Genomic DNA, 16,084 nt, shown 5'->3' on the forward strand with positions numbered 1-16,084 from the left:
GATTAATATTGATAACGAATAATATTTTGAATAACCTCCATATGCATTTTTATTTTTCTTTTTATTTACTCCCTCACCATTTTGCTTCACCTTTTGTCTTTTTGTTTTGTCTTTTTACCACCCCTTCCTTTATGTCTTTTCCTTTCCTTTCCCTTCATTTTCCTCCTTGCCTTCCTACTGCTGACCACTGTGGGCATTGTTAAGTATACCCATTGGTGGGAATCAAGGGGAAAGAAAATACTAAATCCTAGTATTGGTATTTGACACTTCATGAGTATCAAAGAAAAGTAAGAATTAAAAAAGTAAAATTAAAAATGGTTTTATAGAGCTTAGTAATAAGTTGAATAGGTAATTCTTTTTCATAAAAAAAAAATAAGCTTTGCTTCATGCACAGTTTCATTTAGAAGTTTTAGTATTCCTAAGGATACTAAAAATTATTTGGGAGATAAAAATATATTAAAGTAATTAGGCCACAGTGTATGACAATGAAGAGTGTTTGTGAAGTCCTAATAATAAAAATAAGTTACCTTTTTCTGCTTACATTCAGGAAGACCTAGTGTTAGAAAATAGCCTTCTTCATCCGTGACAAGATACAGCGTATGTGCAGTAAATAGAGTATAATGTTCATTTCACTCAGTAAGGCAAGGGGCTGGAGGGTGGAAAAACTGGCAGAAAATGGAATAGTTGTCACTTGTACTTTATAAGTATATTACACAAGAGTCCTTTATAATATTTTCTGTAGCTTATAATTCTAAAGACAAAATTAAATTTATATATTCTCATTCTTTGAGAATTTTTCCTAATAATTTATAAACTTGGTACCCATTTGTTTTATTTTAGATTATTATCTTTTTCCTCTTGCCCTTTTTAAATTAGGGGGACTACAGGCCATTGCAGAATTATTGCAAGTGGACTGTGAAATGTATGGACTTACTAATGACCACTACAGTATTACCTTAAGACGATATGCAGGAATGGCTTTGACAAACTTGACTTTCGGAGATGTAGCCAACAAGGTATGTTTTATAAGATCCATTTCTTACGATATCTCTGGTGTGAGTTATTTTACTTTCATACAAACTACTTTTCACTGACTTTCTTTTTGTCACTCTCCTCATTAAACACTGACCAACAAAAGCTTGTACTTCATACCTCACTGCATATCCTTATTCATTTGGTTGTCTTATGCCTAAACAAAAGCAAAAGATGGAACACAGTAGTGGATCTATGTGATCACATTTAAAATACTGTTCCTGGGAATGATAGCAAAAATCTGGAAATCTTGATGATTGGTGCAAGTGTTATACACGTGTTGGTTCCATCCAAATAAAAGACTTTAAAACCCTTTGCTTATTGTTTCTTATCATTTATTCACCTTATTTTTCCAGTTTGCCAAGAAAAGAACAAATACCAAAGGATTAGGAGGGTATTTGTCTTTCATTTATGTAATCTGGTTCTAGTTCTTTTATGAGTAAAACATTAGTTAGGATTGAAATGAGACGACTGAAACTGGATTTGAAGTTTACTAGTCAAAAATAAAGCATGGCTCCAGGTTGCCTTATTATTGACCCTCTGCAATATTTGATTTTACAGGCTACACTATGCTCTATGAAAGGCTGCATGAGAGCACTTGTGGCCCAACTAAAATCTGAAAGTGAGGACTTACAGCAGGTACTACTTAGAATTTCAAATGTTTTTCTTGGCTATTAGTGGGTTAATACCCTGATTTAGATTAATTTAAGCTGTGGCTCACTGTTTAGCATCTCATGTTTAAATTGTGGCTACATTAACACCACAATAGAGGAAAATAATTATATTGTAGGAATTCCTTTTGGCACTATATTAGCATTTAGAAGAAATTTATTTATTAATATATTTCTACTCTTAACATTACGAACAAGAAAGCAACTAGTATGAATAATTTTATAAACAAATTATTCTAAAATTGATTTATTTGCAGGTTATTGCAAGTGTTTTGAGGAATCTGTCTTGGAGAGCAGATGTAAATAGTAAAAAGACTTTGCGTGAAGTTGGAAGTGTGAAAGCATTGATGGAATGTGCTTTGGAAGTGAAAAAGGTACCTTTGAAAACATTTAGTATTACAATAGGGATTTCATCTTTGGATACTTTTTTGCTGCCGTCTCCCACCCCTGAGACTCACTAATTTCTGACCCTCTTATCTTACCTATCCCTAGACTTAGTCTGCTCCAAACTCCTAAAGTATTAAGCCGGAAAAGATTGTACAAGGTAGCCTAGTATTAAGTCAGGGTTTTTCAGACTCAGCACTGTTGACATCTTGCACCAGATAAGTCTTTGTTTTGGAGGACTGATCTGTGCCTTGTAGGATGTTTAGCAGCATCCCTGGCCTTTGCACAGTAGATGCCAGTACACCTTCCCCTCAGTCATAACAATCAGAAATATCTCCACGTATTACCAGATGTCCTCTGTAAAGGAAAAGGGACAGAATCACCCTCAGTTGCCAATCACTGGTGTTGAGTGTTAACTCTTTGCTGCCCAAATCTCAATCTACCTGAGTCCTCAAATTCTGATAGTTACCCTGTCAAGAGGTAATCAGACCCAAAGGTGAGAAATCCCTCAAATAATAATTTGTTTACAAAAGGAAATAACTCCAGATAGTATATCTACTTCAGAAACTAAGCTAATTTTTTTTTAAATTGAAATTTGAGAGGAACTAAGCAAGTCTTTTTAGCTAATCTGAATTTCCTTTCACCCAACCAGAACTCCTTGATCCAGAGCCTACATATTTTTCTCTTCAAAATTTCCTTTTCAAAAAAAAAAAAAAAAAATTCCTTTTCAGAGAAGGAAGAGTCTGGGGATGTTTTGTTTGTTTACTTATGTATTTTTTCTAAATTATATTATTTTATACCTGAAAAACCCAAGAAAATCAACTGAAAAATTGTTAGAAATAAGTATTCAACTAAATAACTGGATATAAAGTTAATATTCAAAGGTGGTCAAAAGGTACAAACTTCCAGTTATAAGATAAATAAGTACTAGGGATGTAATATACAGTATGATAAATCTTATTAACACTGCTGTATCATTATATATGAAAATTGTTGAGAGTAAATCCTGAGTTCTCATCACAAGGAACAAAATTTTTTTTCTATTTCTTTAATTTTGTGTATGTATGAGATGATAGATGTTCTCTAAACTTACTGTGGTAATCATTTCATGATGTTTATAAGTCAAATCATTATGCTTTATACTTTAAACAGTGTTACATGTCAACTATATCTCAAAACTGGGAAAAAAGGTAATACTCAAATATACTTGGGGTCTGCATAAAGATACCTTTAAAACACTACCAAATCAGCAGACCACTTGTACTCACACTGCAGAAAAGAAGATACGTGAATAGCCAATAAGCACTTGAAAAGATACTCAACATTGTTAGTCATCAGAAAAATACAAATTAAAACTACGAGATACCATTAAAGATATTATCTTGGTTAAAATTTAAAATATTGGCCAAGCGTTGTCAAGGATGTTGAGCAGCTGGAATTCTCACACACTGCTAGAGGGAATGTTACATGCCGTACAGGCATACCTCGCTTTATTGCACTTTGCAGTTATTACATTTTTTATAAATTGAAGGTTTGTGGCAACCCTGCATTAAGCAAGTCTATTGGTGCCATTTTTCCAACAGCATTATTTTTCAGTTAAGGTATGTACATTTTTTTATACGTAATGCTATTGGACACTTAATAGACTACAGTATAGTGTAAACATAACTTTTATATGCACTACAGTATAGTGTAAACATAACTTTTATATGCACACCAAAAAAAAAATGATGTGACTTGGCTTTATTGCGATATTGGCTTTATTGCAATGGTCTGGAACCAAACCCGCAATATCTCTGAGGTATGCCTATCCAACTTTAGAGAACATTTGGCAGTGTTTTAAAATTAAACATTTACCTACCATACAACCTGGCCACCCAGGAGAAACAAAAACTTAAATTCACACAAAGACTTACAAATATTCACAGAAAGATTATTTGTGATAGCCAAAAACTAAAATTAACACAAATGTCCATCAGTAGGTAAATGGGTAAACAAATTGTGGAATACAATTTGGCTATTAAAAAAAAAGTGACCTATTTATACATTCAATAATCTGCAATGACAGGAATCAGAACAGCGGTTGCCTGGGGTTGGGGTTGGATTACAGGCGGCATGAGGAAAGTGGAGGGGGTGATATAAATGTTATCTTGGTATACACACACATCAAAAATGATCAAATTGCACACTTGAAATATGTGCAGTTTATTGTTCTCTAATTATACCTTAATAAAATTATACAAAAAATTAGCCCCATGTACACTTTAAGACTCCTTTCTTATCAAGCTTGTGTGTTTTCAGAAAGATTTAATGTATTTGTAGGTATTATGGGAACTTGTATTGCTGCTGAATAGCTCATTATTTTATTGTCGCTCAAGGACCTCAAAGATCTACATATAAACTAATTGCTACAAACCAAGAAAGTTAGATTAAAAGACACATCCTACTGAGAAGCGTTAAGAGATGACTGTAATAAATGGAAAGACATAGCCTGTTCTTGTAAAGGAAGAGTAGTAGTTTAAAGACCATTTCTCCCTAAATTCATCTACAAATTTTTAATGCAAGGCCCAATCTTGGAAAAAGTAGCCCATCAGAAATTTATAATATCCAATTCTGGTTTGGGCCTGCTCTGGTTAGCAGTATTAGAATTTATTTTTTCCCTCTTTTTCTACATTCAGTGCAACCGTCATTATGAATGTTCTGTTTCTCTTTTTTAATTTGTCATCTCTTCCTTGTCAACTTCATTTACTACTAATGACCACAAGAACCAAAACTACCTTCCATGTTCCCCACGTACTGCATCATTTTACCATCATTCACTGGCTCTTACTCTTCTACACAGCAGAATCTTTTCTTCACCTGCACTCTGTGCCCTAAGCGTGGCTATTTACTCAAAGCTATTAGTCCCTTACTCTTGTCTTCTATATCTCTACTGGGTGTAGAGAAGTCAGCTTTTTTATGTTTCAGCTATCTGTAAGAAGCCCAATATTTTGAAAATGAAAACAAAAATCGTCTGTTGCTTCTTCTAACTTCTGCAGTGTTCCTCTTTTTCCTATAAGAACCAAAACCCTGAACACGTAGTCACTTGCTTCATTTCTTAACTGGCCATACCTTCTTCAGTCCTTTCTAATATTGCTTCTACCAAAATCTAGACTTATAGATTAACTAGGGTATTTCTTTTCTACCTACACCTATATTTGATACTTTTTGATCACACTCCTTACTGAATCTCTTCCCTTTGTTTTTACCACCTGTACTTCCAACATCTAATCATTTCTCCTTGTCTCCTTTAACTATAAAGCTTCTTTGAAACAAGACCCTTGGCCCTCTACAGGTAGTCTAGAAGAGCAACTTCTATTTTCCTGCCTTCAGCTCTCGCCTCTAGGTCAGTTGTAAGTTTAGCTCACTCCTCTAAACTCTTGCCATTTTTTTCTGTTCTCAGGATATTTTGAATGTCCCACCTTTTACCTCATTCACAATATAATTAAAATTGAGCTCTTAGCCTTTTCACATCTTCAGTGGTGAAAGCACTTCTTCCCTGCTTCCTGATAAGTAGTATCTAAACCTGCTCCTACATTGTTTTATTCATTTAATACCTTGATGAAGAGAATACAATGGCTAGTTCCTTATTGGGTTAGGCCCAGAATGTTTGCCACGACATTCAGGGCCACCTTTTACCTCTCTGACCTTACTTCCCACAATGCCCCAGCATGGACTTTGACTTCCTCTGTGTCTTCTTTCTGTTCTTTAGTCCTCCCTTGCTTATTTCCACTTCCATGCCTTTCCTCCTACTTCCCCTGCCTTCTCTCTGAATGTACATGTCTTTTCTTCTGCAGAGCTGCTCTCCTCCATGAAATATTTTACTTATTTAATTAAATTCAGATGGTAATAATCTTTCCATTAGAGCCCTTGGTTTCAAGTATGGTTTTGCATTCTTTTTTCCCCAGAGTAAACAGTTAGCACCTTCAAAGCAAGTATCAGTTGCTATGTTTTCTGGAGTGCCTCTAATAGTGATAGGCACAGAGTAGATCTCTAATGAATGTTTGTCTGTTCCCTGATTAATTTGTAGTAAAAAGAAAGACTGACATCAGGATCATGGCAAGTTTTGACCAAATATCCTTAATCGTATACTCAGAGTATTTTCTGTGGCATTTATAATTTGTCAGTTTGCTGTGATACTGTATACCAGGGAGTTCTGGTTTTTCAATTACTTTGTTTCTTTGGGGATTTTAAGAAATTGGAGTTTTTCTAGTATGCTTTCTTTTTAATAAGTTACATTGTTACTTTTGAATCAACCACACATAAATATATATGTGTGTTTTTATACAAACAAGATTGCACATATTCCTCTGCAACTTGCTCTTTTTATTTAATGATACATCTAGATATCTTTCCATATCGGCATGTAGAGGGCTTTCTCTAGCTTCTGTTGTCCTGAAAATGCTATCTTTCAGAATGCACATCAGTTCTGTTTCATATTCTAATATAAGCTCTTGTGAGATATGCGTGCACCATCTAAACACTTAGAATAAAGTTCATAAAGGCCATTATTTTAATATTGCGTTCTGCTTGTTTCATGGGGATATCACTGTCTTAAGTTCGATTTGGTATTTTATGAAAGTTTTTCTAAACGAGGAGTTCCTAATACTTTACCAGTGAAGGATGGGCAGCAGGGAAGATCTAAAGAGGAAAAAAAAAAAGCTTCCTCAATAGAAGTAAACATAGACATTATAAGAAGGAAATTCCAACTCTAATTAGATGACACATATTCTGTTTCTTGATAGGAATCAACCCTCAAAAGCGTATTGAGTGCCTTATGGAATTTGTCAGCACACTGCACTGAGAATAAAGCTGATATATGTGCCGTAGATGGTGCGCTTGCATTTTTGGTTGGCACTCTCACTTACCGGAGCCAGACAAATACTTTAGCTATTATTGAAAGTGGAGGTGGGATATTACGGAATGTGTCCAGCTTGATAGCTACGAATGAGGACCACAGGTAAATACAGGAGTTTATATTACTTTTAAATGAAATTGTAAGATTCATACTCTCAGAAAGACTCAACTGTAAGCAGTGTTTTATGTAATTATGCAAGTTCTAAGCCAAATTACATTTATGACAATGAAAATATAACTATTAATTCCTGACTTATTCATTAACATATTTATTCTAATAAAAGTTCATAGTATCATAAAGATGTCTAGAAATAAATGATACTTGAGAGGTATAACCCATGTGTAGAAGAAAAAATGAAAGTCATAAATATTACAGAGAAGAAAATCCTTTCCTATATGTTAGCATGGCTTAAACGAATATGAGGTTTATAAAAAACAAAACCTTGTGGTTATGATCCAGAGAGTACAATGGTTCACATTTTTGTAGTGGTGCCATAACATCAATAATCATAATATTTTTCAGCCAACCACCATTCATCCAATCTGTTAGAGCTGTGAAACCTAAGAGGCACCTCAGGTACAAGGCACATATTTTCAGAACTTGAGCTCTGTATTATCTCAACAAAAATATGGGTATCTTTCACAGCATATTTATTTATTTTATCCTGTATTGTTCCTCTCTCATTTTCAAAAAGACTATGAGGTACCTTTAGTAAAAGGGCTTTGAAAAGAACATAAACATCTTTTCTTTAAGTTTTTGATGCACCAGCTACAAGCCTTATAGCCCTTTCTTCTGTTCATAGAAGACCTCTTAGACCCAGTAAGCACTCAGGTGTCTACTGGACTGCTAGAGAGCCGCCATGGTAAAGCTTACTGCACCCTTGCCTATCAGGTTTCTTTTGTTTGTTTGTTTGTTTGTTTGTTTGTTTGCAGTACGCGGGCCTCTCACCGTTGTGGCCTCTCCCGTTGCGGAGCACAGGCTCCAGACGCGCAGGCCCAGTGGCCATGGCTCATGGGCCCAGCCGCTCCGCGGCATGTGGGATCTTCCCGGACCGGGGCACAAACCCGTGTCCCCTGCATCGGCAGGCAGACTCCCAACCACTGCGCCACCAGGGAAGCCCGCCTATCAGTTTTAAAGCCCACCAGTGCCAACTGTGCTGTCATTAAACTTCATTTTACCATGCCTTAAACAAGCCATAGCTCTTTCAGATCCTAACATTCATTATGCTGACTCTTAACTCTTGTTTTTATAGTTAATGTTTTGAAAACTTTTCTTTCACTTTATTTTTAGAAAGAACGACTACACACAATTTGCCCGAGAACACTTGTAAGGGGGAATGGCAGTATTACAAAATCAAACCAGAGGCAGAAAGATTATCTAAAAGTCATTCTGCTTACCTAGGAGCTTACAGTGTGCTCCCTGACTTTGTTAAGATCTATTGTCAATCAGTTTCTTCTATCTACCTCTTCTGAGATATCTCAGTTTGTTGGCATTGTGGTGCCCATCCAGAGATTAAATTACCACAGCCCCTGTTCAGCTTAAGATTTCATAATACATCTGTACTCCTCAAACTGAGAAACTCCGTCACTATGTAAATAAAGTAAATATATCTACTCAAGAAAAAGTGTTTGAAGCTATTGGGTCAGAATAGGAAATGCAGAATTGATTAAACTAAACGCTTTTACTTCTTTTAGTCTGACAGATGAGTACTTTAAAACAATAAACATTAAATGAACTAAGAACAAAAGGAGATGGGCAATGCCTGAAATTTATAGTATAATCTGGTGTGATTTTATTATGCCTGTTGTTAATAAGCTTTAGTAGTTATCTTTAGATTTAAATTTCTTTTCTGTCCTTTTACTTGTTGTTACTACGAACAGATTTTTACCTTACTTTTGTGATATTTTTATTTCAGGCAAATCCTAAGAGAGAATAATTGCTTACAAACCTTATTACAACACTTGAAATCTCACAGTTTGACAATAGTCAGTAATGCATGTGGAACCTTGTGGAATCTCTCAGCAAGAAATCCTAAAGATCAGGAAGCATTATGGGACATGGGAGCAGTCAGCATGCTCAAGAACCTCATTCATTCAAAGCACAAGATGATTGCTATGGGAAGTGCTGCAGCTTTAAGGAATCTCATGGCAAATAGACCTGCAAAGTATAAGGATGCCAATATCATGTCTCCTGGTTCAAGCTTGCCTTCTCTTCATGTCAGGAAACAAAAAGCCCTAGAAGCAGAATTAGATGCTCAACATTTATCAGAGACTTTTGACAATATTGACAATTTAAGTCCCAAGGCATCTCATCGTAGTAAGCAGAGACACAAGCAAAATCTCTATAGTGACTATGTTTTTGACACCAATCGACATGATGATAATAGGTCAGACAATTTTAATACTGGGAACATGACTGTCCTGTCACCATATTTAAATACTACAGTGTTGCCCAGCTCCTCTTCATCAAGGGGAAGTTTAGATAGTTCTCGTTCTGAGAAAGATAGAAGTTTGGAGAGAGAACGAGGTATTAGCCTAGTCAACTACCACCCAGCAACAGAAAATCCAGGAACCTCTTCGAAGCGAGGTTTGCAGATTTCTACCACTGCAGCCCAAATTGCCAAAGTCATGGAAGAAGTATCAGCCATTCATACCTCCCAGGAAGACAGAAGTTCTGGGTCTACCCCAGAACTGCATTGTGGGACAGATGAGAGGAATGCACTAAGAAGAAGCTCTACCGCCCACACACATGCAAACTCTTACAACTTCACCAAGTCAGAAAACTCAAACAGGACATGTCCAGTGCCATATGCCAAAGTAGAATACAAGAGATCTTCAAATGATAGTTTAAATAGTGTCAGCAGTAGTGATGGTTATGGTAAAAGAGGTCAAATGAAACCTTCAGTTGAATCCTATTCTGAAGATGAGGAAAGTAAATTTTGCAGCTATGGTCAGTATCCAGCTGACCTAGCCCATAAAATACATAGTGCAAATCATATGGATGATAATGATGGAGAACTAGATACACCAATAAATTATAGTCTTAAATATTCTGATGAACAGTTGAACTCCGGAAGGCAAAGTCCTTCACAGAATGAAAGATGGGCAAGACCCAAACATATAATAGAAGATGAAATAAAACAAAATGAGGAAAGACAATCAAGGAGTCAAAGCACAACTTATCCTGTATATCCTGAGAGCACTGATGATAAACACCTCAAGTTCCAACCACATTTTGGACAGCAAGAATGTGTTTCCCCATATAGGTCAAGAGCAGCCAATGGTTCAGAAACAAATCGAGTAGGTTCTAATCATGGAATTAATCAAAATGTAAATCAGTCTTTGTGTCAGGAAGATGACTATGAAGATGATAAGCCAACCAACTACAGTGAACGTTACTCTGAGGAAGAGCAACATGAGGAAGAAGAGAGACCAACCAATTATAGCATAAAATATAATGAAGAAAAACATCATGTGGATCAGCCTATTGATTATAGTTTAAAATATGCCACAGACATTCCTTCTTCACAGAAACCAGCATTTTCATTCTCAAAGAATTCATCTGGACAAAGCACTAAAACTGAACACATCTCTTCAAGCAGTGAGAATACATCCACACCTTCATCTAATGCCAAGAGGCAGAATCAGCTCCATCAAAGTTCAGCACAGAGCAGGAGTGGTCAGACCCAAAAAGCCACCTCTTCCTCTTGCAAAGTTCCCTCTATCAACCAAGAAACAATACAGACTTACTGTGTAGAAGATACCCCAATATGTTTTTCAAGATGTAGTTCATTATCATCTTTATCATCAGCTGAAGATGAAATAGGATGTGATCAGACAACACAAGAAGCAGATTCTGCTAATACCCTACAAATAGCAGAAATAAAAGAAAACAGTGGAACTAGATCAACTGAAGATTCTGTGAGTGAAGTTCCAACAGTGTCACAACACATTAGAACCAAATCCAGCAGACTCCAGGCTTCTGGTTTATCTTCAGAATCAACCAGGCACAAAGCTGTTGAATTTTCTTCAGGGGCCAAATCTCCATCAAAGAGTGGTGCTCAGACACCTAAAAGTCCACCAGAGCACTACGTTCAGGAGACTCCACTCATGTTTAGCAGATGTACTTCTGTCAGTTCACTTGATAGTTTTGAGAGTCGTTCGATTGCCAGCTCCGTTCAGAGTGAACCCTGCAGTGGAATGGTGAGTGGCATTATAAGCCCCAGTGACCTTCCAGATAGCCCTGGACAAACCATGCCACCAAGCAGAAGTAAAACCCCTCCTCCCCCTCCTCCTCAATCAGCTCAGACTAAGCAGGAAGTACCTAAAAATAAAGCACCTAGTGCTGAGAAGAGAGAAAGTGGCCCTAAGCAAGCTGCTGTAAATGCTGCAGTACAGAGGGTCCAGGTTCTTCCAGATGCTGATGCTTTGTTACATTTTGCCACAGAAAGTACTCCTGATGGATTTTCTTGTTCATCTAGCCTGAGTGCTCTGAGCCTCGATGAGCCATTTATTCAGAAAGATGTGGAATTAAGAATAATGCCTCCAGTTCAGGAAAATGACAATGGGAATGAAACAGAAAATGAGCAGCCTGAAGAATCAAATGAAAGCCAGGGAAAAGAGGCAGAAAAACCCACTGATTCTGAAAAAGATCTATTAGATGATTCAGATGATGATGATATTGAAATACTAGAAGAGTGTATTATTTCTGCCATGCCAACAAAATCTTCACGCAAAGCCAAAAAGCCAGCCCAGACTTCTTCCAAATTACCTCCACCTGTGGCAAGGAAACCAAGTCAACTGCCTGTGTACAAACTTCTGCCATCACAAACCAGATTACAAGCACAAAAGCATGTTAGTTTTACACCAGGAGATGATATGCCTCGGGTGTATTGTGTAGAAGGGACACCTATAAACTTTTCCACAGCTACATCTCTAAGTGATCTAACGATAGAATCCCCTCCAAATGAGTTAGCTGCTGGAGAAGGTGTTAGAGCAGGAACACAGTCAGGTGAATTTGAAAAACGAGACACCATTCCTACAGAAGGCAGAAGTACAGATGAGGCTCAAACAGGGAAAGCCTCATCTGTAACTATACCTGAACTGGATGACAATAAAACAGAAGAAGGCGATATTCTTGCAGAATGCATTAATTCTGCTATGCCCAAAGGAAAAAGTCACAAGCCTTTCCGTGTGAAAAAGATAATGGACCAGGTCCAACAAGCATCTATGTCTTCATCTGGAACTAACAAAAATCAATTAGATGGTAAGAAAAAGAAACCTACTTCACCAGTAAAACCTATACCACAAAATACTGAATACAGGACACGTGTAAGAAAAAATACGGACTCAAAAAATAATTTAAATGCTGAAAGAAATTTCTCAGACAACAAAGATTCAAAGAAACAGAGCTTGAAAAATAATTCCAAGGACTTCAATGATAAGGTCCCAAATAATGAAGATCGAGCCAGAGGAAGTTTTACTTTTGATTCACCTCATCATTACACACCTATTGAAGGCACTCCATACTGTTTTTCACGAAATGATTCTTTGAGTTCTCTAGATTTTGATGATGATGATGTCGACCTTTCCAGGGAAAAGGCTGAATTAAGAAAGGGGAAGGAAAATAAGGAATCAGAAGCTAAAGTTACCAACCACACAGAACTAACCTCAAACCAACAATCAGCTAATAAGACACAAGCTGTTCCAAAACATCCAGTAAATCGAGGTCAGCCTAAACCCGTGCTGCAGAAGCAATCCACTTTTCCCCAGTCCTCCAAAGATATACCAGACAGAGGGGCAGCAACAGATGAGAAATTACAGAATTTTGCTATTGAAAATACTCCGGTTTGCTTTTCCCGAAATTCCTCTCTAAGTTCTCTTAGTGACATTGATCAAGAAAACAACAACAATAAGGAAAATGAACCTATCAAAGAGACAGAGCCCCCTGACTCACAGGGAGAAGCAAGTAAACCTCAGGCGTCAGGTTATGCTCCTAAATCATTTCACGTTGAAGATACCCCTGTTTGTTTCTCAAGAAACAGTTCTCTCAGTTCTCTCAGTATTGATTCTGAAGATGACCTGTTGCAGGAATGTATAAGTTCTGCAATGCCAAAAAAGAAAAAGCCTTCAAGACTCAAGGCTGATAATGAAAAGCATAGTCCCAGAAATATGAGTGGCATATTAACAGAAGATTTGACACTTGATTTGAAAGATATACAGAGACCAGATTCAGAACATGGTTTATCCCCTGATTCAGAAAATTTCGATTGGAAAGCTATTCAGGAAGGTGCAAATTCCATAGTAAGTAGTTTACATCAAGCTGCTGCTGCCGCGTGTTTATCTAGACAAGCTTCGTCTGATTCAGATTCCATCCTTTCCCTGAAATCAGGAATCTCTCTGGGATCACCATTTCATCTTACACCTGATCAAGAGGAAAAACCCTTTGCAAGTAATAAAGGCCCACGAATTCTAAAACCTGGGGAGAAAAGTACATTGGAAACTAAGAAGTTAGAATCTGAAAATAAAGGAATAAAAGGAGGGAAAAAAGTTTATAAAAGTTTGATTACTGGAAAAGTTCGATCTAATTCGGAAGTTTCAAGCCAAATGAAACAACCCCTTCAGACAAACATGCCTTCAATCTCTCGAGGTAGGACAATGATTCATATTCCAGGAGTTCGGAATAGCTCTTCAAGTACAAGTCCGGTTTCTAAAAAAGGCCCACCCCTTAAGACTCCAGCCTCCAAAAGCCCTAGTGAAGGTCAGGCAGCTACCACTTCCCCCAGAGGAGCCAAGCCATCAGTGAAGTCAGAATTAAGCCCCGCTACGAGGCAAGCATCCCAGACACCTGGGTCAAATAAAGGGCCTTCTAGATCAGGATCTAGAGATTCCACTCCTTCAAGACCTGCCCAGCAGCCATTAAGTAGACCTTTGCAGTCTCCAGGGCGAAACTCAATTTCTCCTGGTAGAAATGGAATAAGTCCTCCTAACAAATTATCTCAACTGCCAAGGACGTCATCCCCTAGTACTGCTTCAACTAAGTCCTCGGGTTCTGGGAAAATGTCTTACACATCTCCTGGCAGACAGATGAGCCAACAGAACCTCACCAAACAAACGGGTTTATCCAAAAATGTCAGTAGTATCCCAAGAAGTGAATCTGCCTCCAAAGGACTAAGTCAAATGAGTACTAGCAATGGATCCAATAAAAAGGTAGAACTTTCTAGAATGTCTTCAACTAAATCAAGTGGAAGTGAATCTGATAGGTCAGAGAGACCTGTATTAGTACGCCAGTCAACTTTCATCAAAGAAGCTCCAAGCCCAACCCTAAGAAGAAAATTGGAGGAATCTGCTTCATTTGAATCTCTTTCTCCATCTTCTAGACCAGATTCTCCCACTAGGTCCCAGGCACAGACTCCAATTTTAAGTCCTTCCCTTCCTGATATGTCTCTGTCTACACATTCATCTGTTCAGGCTGGTGGATGGCGAAAACTCCCACCTAATCTCAGTCCCACCATAGAGTATAATGATGGAAGACCAGTAAAGCGCCATGATATAGCACGCTCTCATTCTGAAAGTCCTTCCAGACTTCCCATCAATAGGTCAGGAACCTGGAAACGTGAGCACAGCAAACACTCATCATCCCTTCCTCGAGTAAGCACTTGGAGGAGAACTGGAAGTTCATCCTCAATTCTTTCTGCTTCATCAGAGTCTAGTGAAAAAGCAAAAAGTGAGGACGAAAAACATGTGAACTCTACTTCGGGAACCAAACAAACTAAAGAAAACCAAGTATCCACAAAAGGAACATGGAGAAAAATGAAAGAAAGTGAAATTTCTCCCACCAATAGTACTTCTCAGACCACTTCCTCAGGTGCTGCAAATGGTGCTGAATCAAAGACTCTGATTTATCAAATGGCACCTGCTGTTTCTAAAACAGAGGATGTTTGGGTGAGAATTGAGGACTGCCCCATTAACAACCCTAGATCTGGAAGATCTCCAACAGGAAATACTCCCCCAGTGATTGACACTGTTTCAGAAAAGGGAAACCCAAACACTAAAGATTCAAAAGATAATCAGGGAAAACAAAATGTGAGCAATGGTAGTGCTCCTGTATGCACCATGGGTTTGGAAAACCGCCTGAACTCCTTTATTCAGGTAGATGCCCCAGACCAAAAAGGAACTGAGGCAAAACCAGGACAAAGTAATCCTGTCCCTGCATCAGAGACTAATGAAAGTTCTATAGCTGAACGTACCCCATTTAGTTCTAGCAGCTCAAGCAAGCACAGTTCACCGAGTGGGACTGTTGCTGCCAGAGTGAGTCCTTTTAATTACAACCCAAGCCCAAGGAAAAGCAGCGCAGATAGCACTTCAGCCCGACCATCTCAGATCCCAACACCAGTGAATAACAACACAAAGAAACGAGATTCAAAAACTGACAATACAGAATCCAGTGGAACTCAAAGTCCTAAACGCCATTCTGGGTCTTACCTTGTGACATCTGTTTAAAAAGAGCTGGAATGATGAAACTAAGAATGTGTTATGTGTTAATTACAACTGCTATGTAGAAATTCTGTTTCAACCAATATGTATAAAATAGATAACTAATAACCTGCTGTATAAAAAATAAAATTCAAAAAAAAATTTTGTTTCAAATGAAACTAAAAGACTGAAAAATTTTGTAAATAGGTTTGATTCTTGTTAGAGGGTTTTTGTTCTGGAAGCCATATTTGATAGTATACTTCATCTTCACTGGTCATATTTTGGGAGGCACTCTTGATAGTTAGGAAGAAAATGGTAAAGCCAAGTATATTTGTACAGTATGTTTTTCATGTATTTAAGTAGCATCCCATCCCATCATCCTTTAATTATTGCTTGTCTTAAAATAACACTACAGATAGAAGATATGATATATTGCTGTTATCAATCATTTCTAGACTATATGACTAAACTTACATCAGGGAGAAATTGGTATTTATGCAAAAACCATTCTGTTTTAGTCCTTGTGAGTCCATCTGACATCATAATCATGTGGCTGTGAAATTCACAGTAATATGGTTCCCGATGAACAAGTTTACCCAGCCTGCTTTGCTTTACTGCATGAATGA

The 16,084-nt window shown here is 37.5% G+C and overlaps 1 protein-coding gene across 17 annotated transcripts in view; it reads left to right on the top strand.

Annotated features, from left to right (window-relative positions):
• APC (APC regulator of WNT signaling pathway) overlaps positions 1 to 15,553 on the top strand; it is a gene marked incomplete at its 5' end in the record, with an annotated part of 138,502 nt that extends 122,949 nt beyond the window's left edge. For all 17 annotated transcript variants that reach the window (XM_079702112.1, XM_079702121.1, XM_079702114.1 and 14 more), the window contains 5 exons: positions 877 to 1,016; positions 1,594 to 1,671; positions 1,961 to 2,077; positions 6,872 to 7,086; positions 8,900 to 15,553. In XM_079702112.1, coding sequence (XP_079558238.1) covers positions 877 to 1,016; positions 1,594 to 1,671; positions 1,961 to 2,077; positions 6,872 to 7,086; positions 8,900 to 15,485 — 7,136 coding nt within the window. In that variant the 3' untranslated portion in view covers positions 15,486 to 15,553. The remainder of the gene's footprint in view (positions 1 to 876; positions 1,017 to 1,593; positions 1,672 to 1,960; positions 2,078 to 6,871; positions 7,087 to 8,899) is intronic.
• Positions 15,554 to 16,084: the final 531 nt, after the last annotated feature.

This window comes from Hyperoodon ampullatus (assembly GCF_949752795.1).
Source record: "Hyperoodon ampullatus genome assembly, chromosome: 4".
NCBI classification, from domain to species: domain Eukaryota; kingdom Metazoa; phylum Chordata; class Mammalia; order Artiodactyla; family Ziphiidae; genus Hyperoodon; species Hyperoodon ampullatus.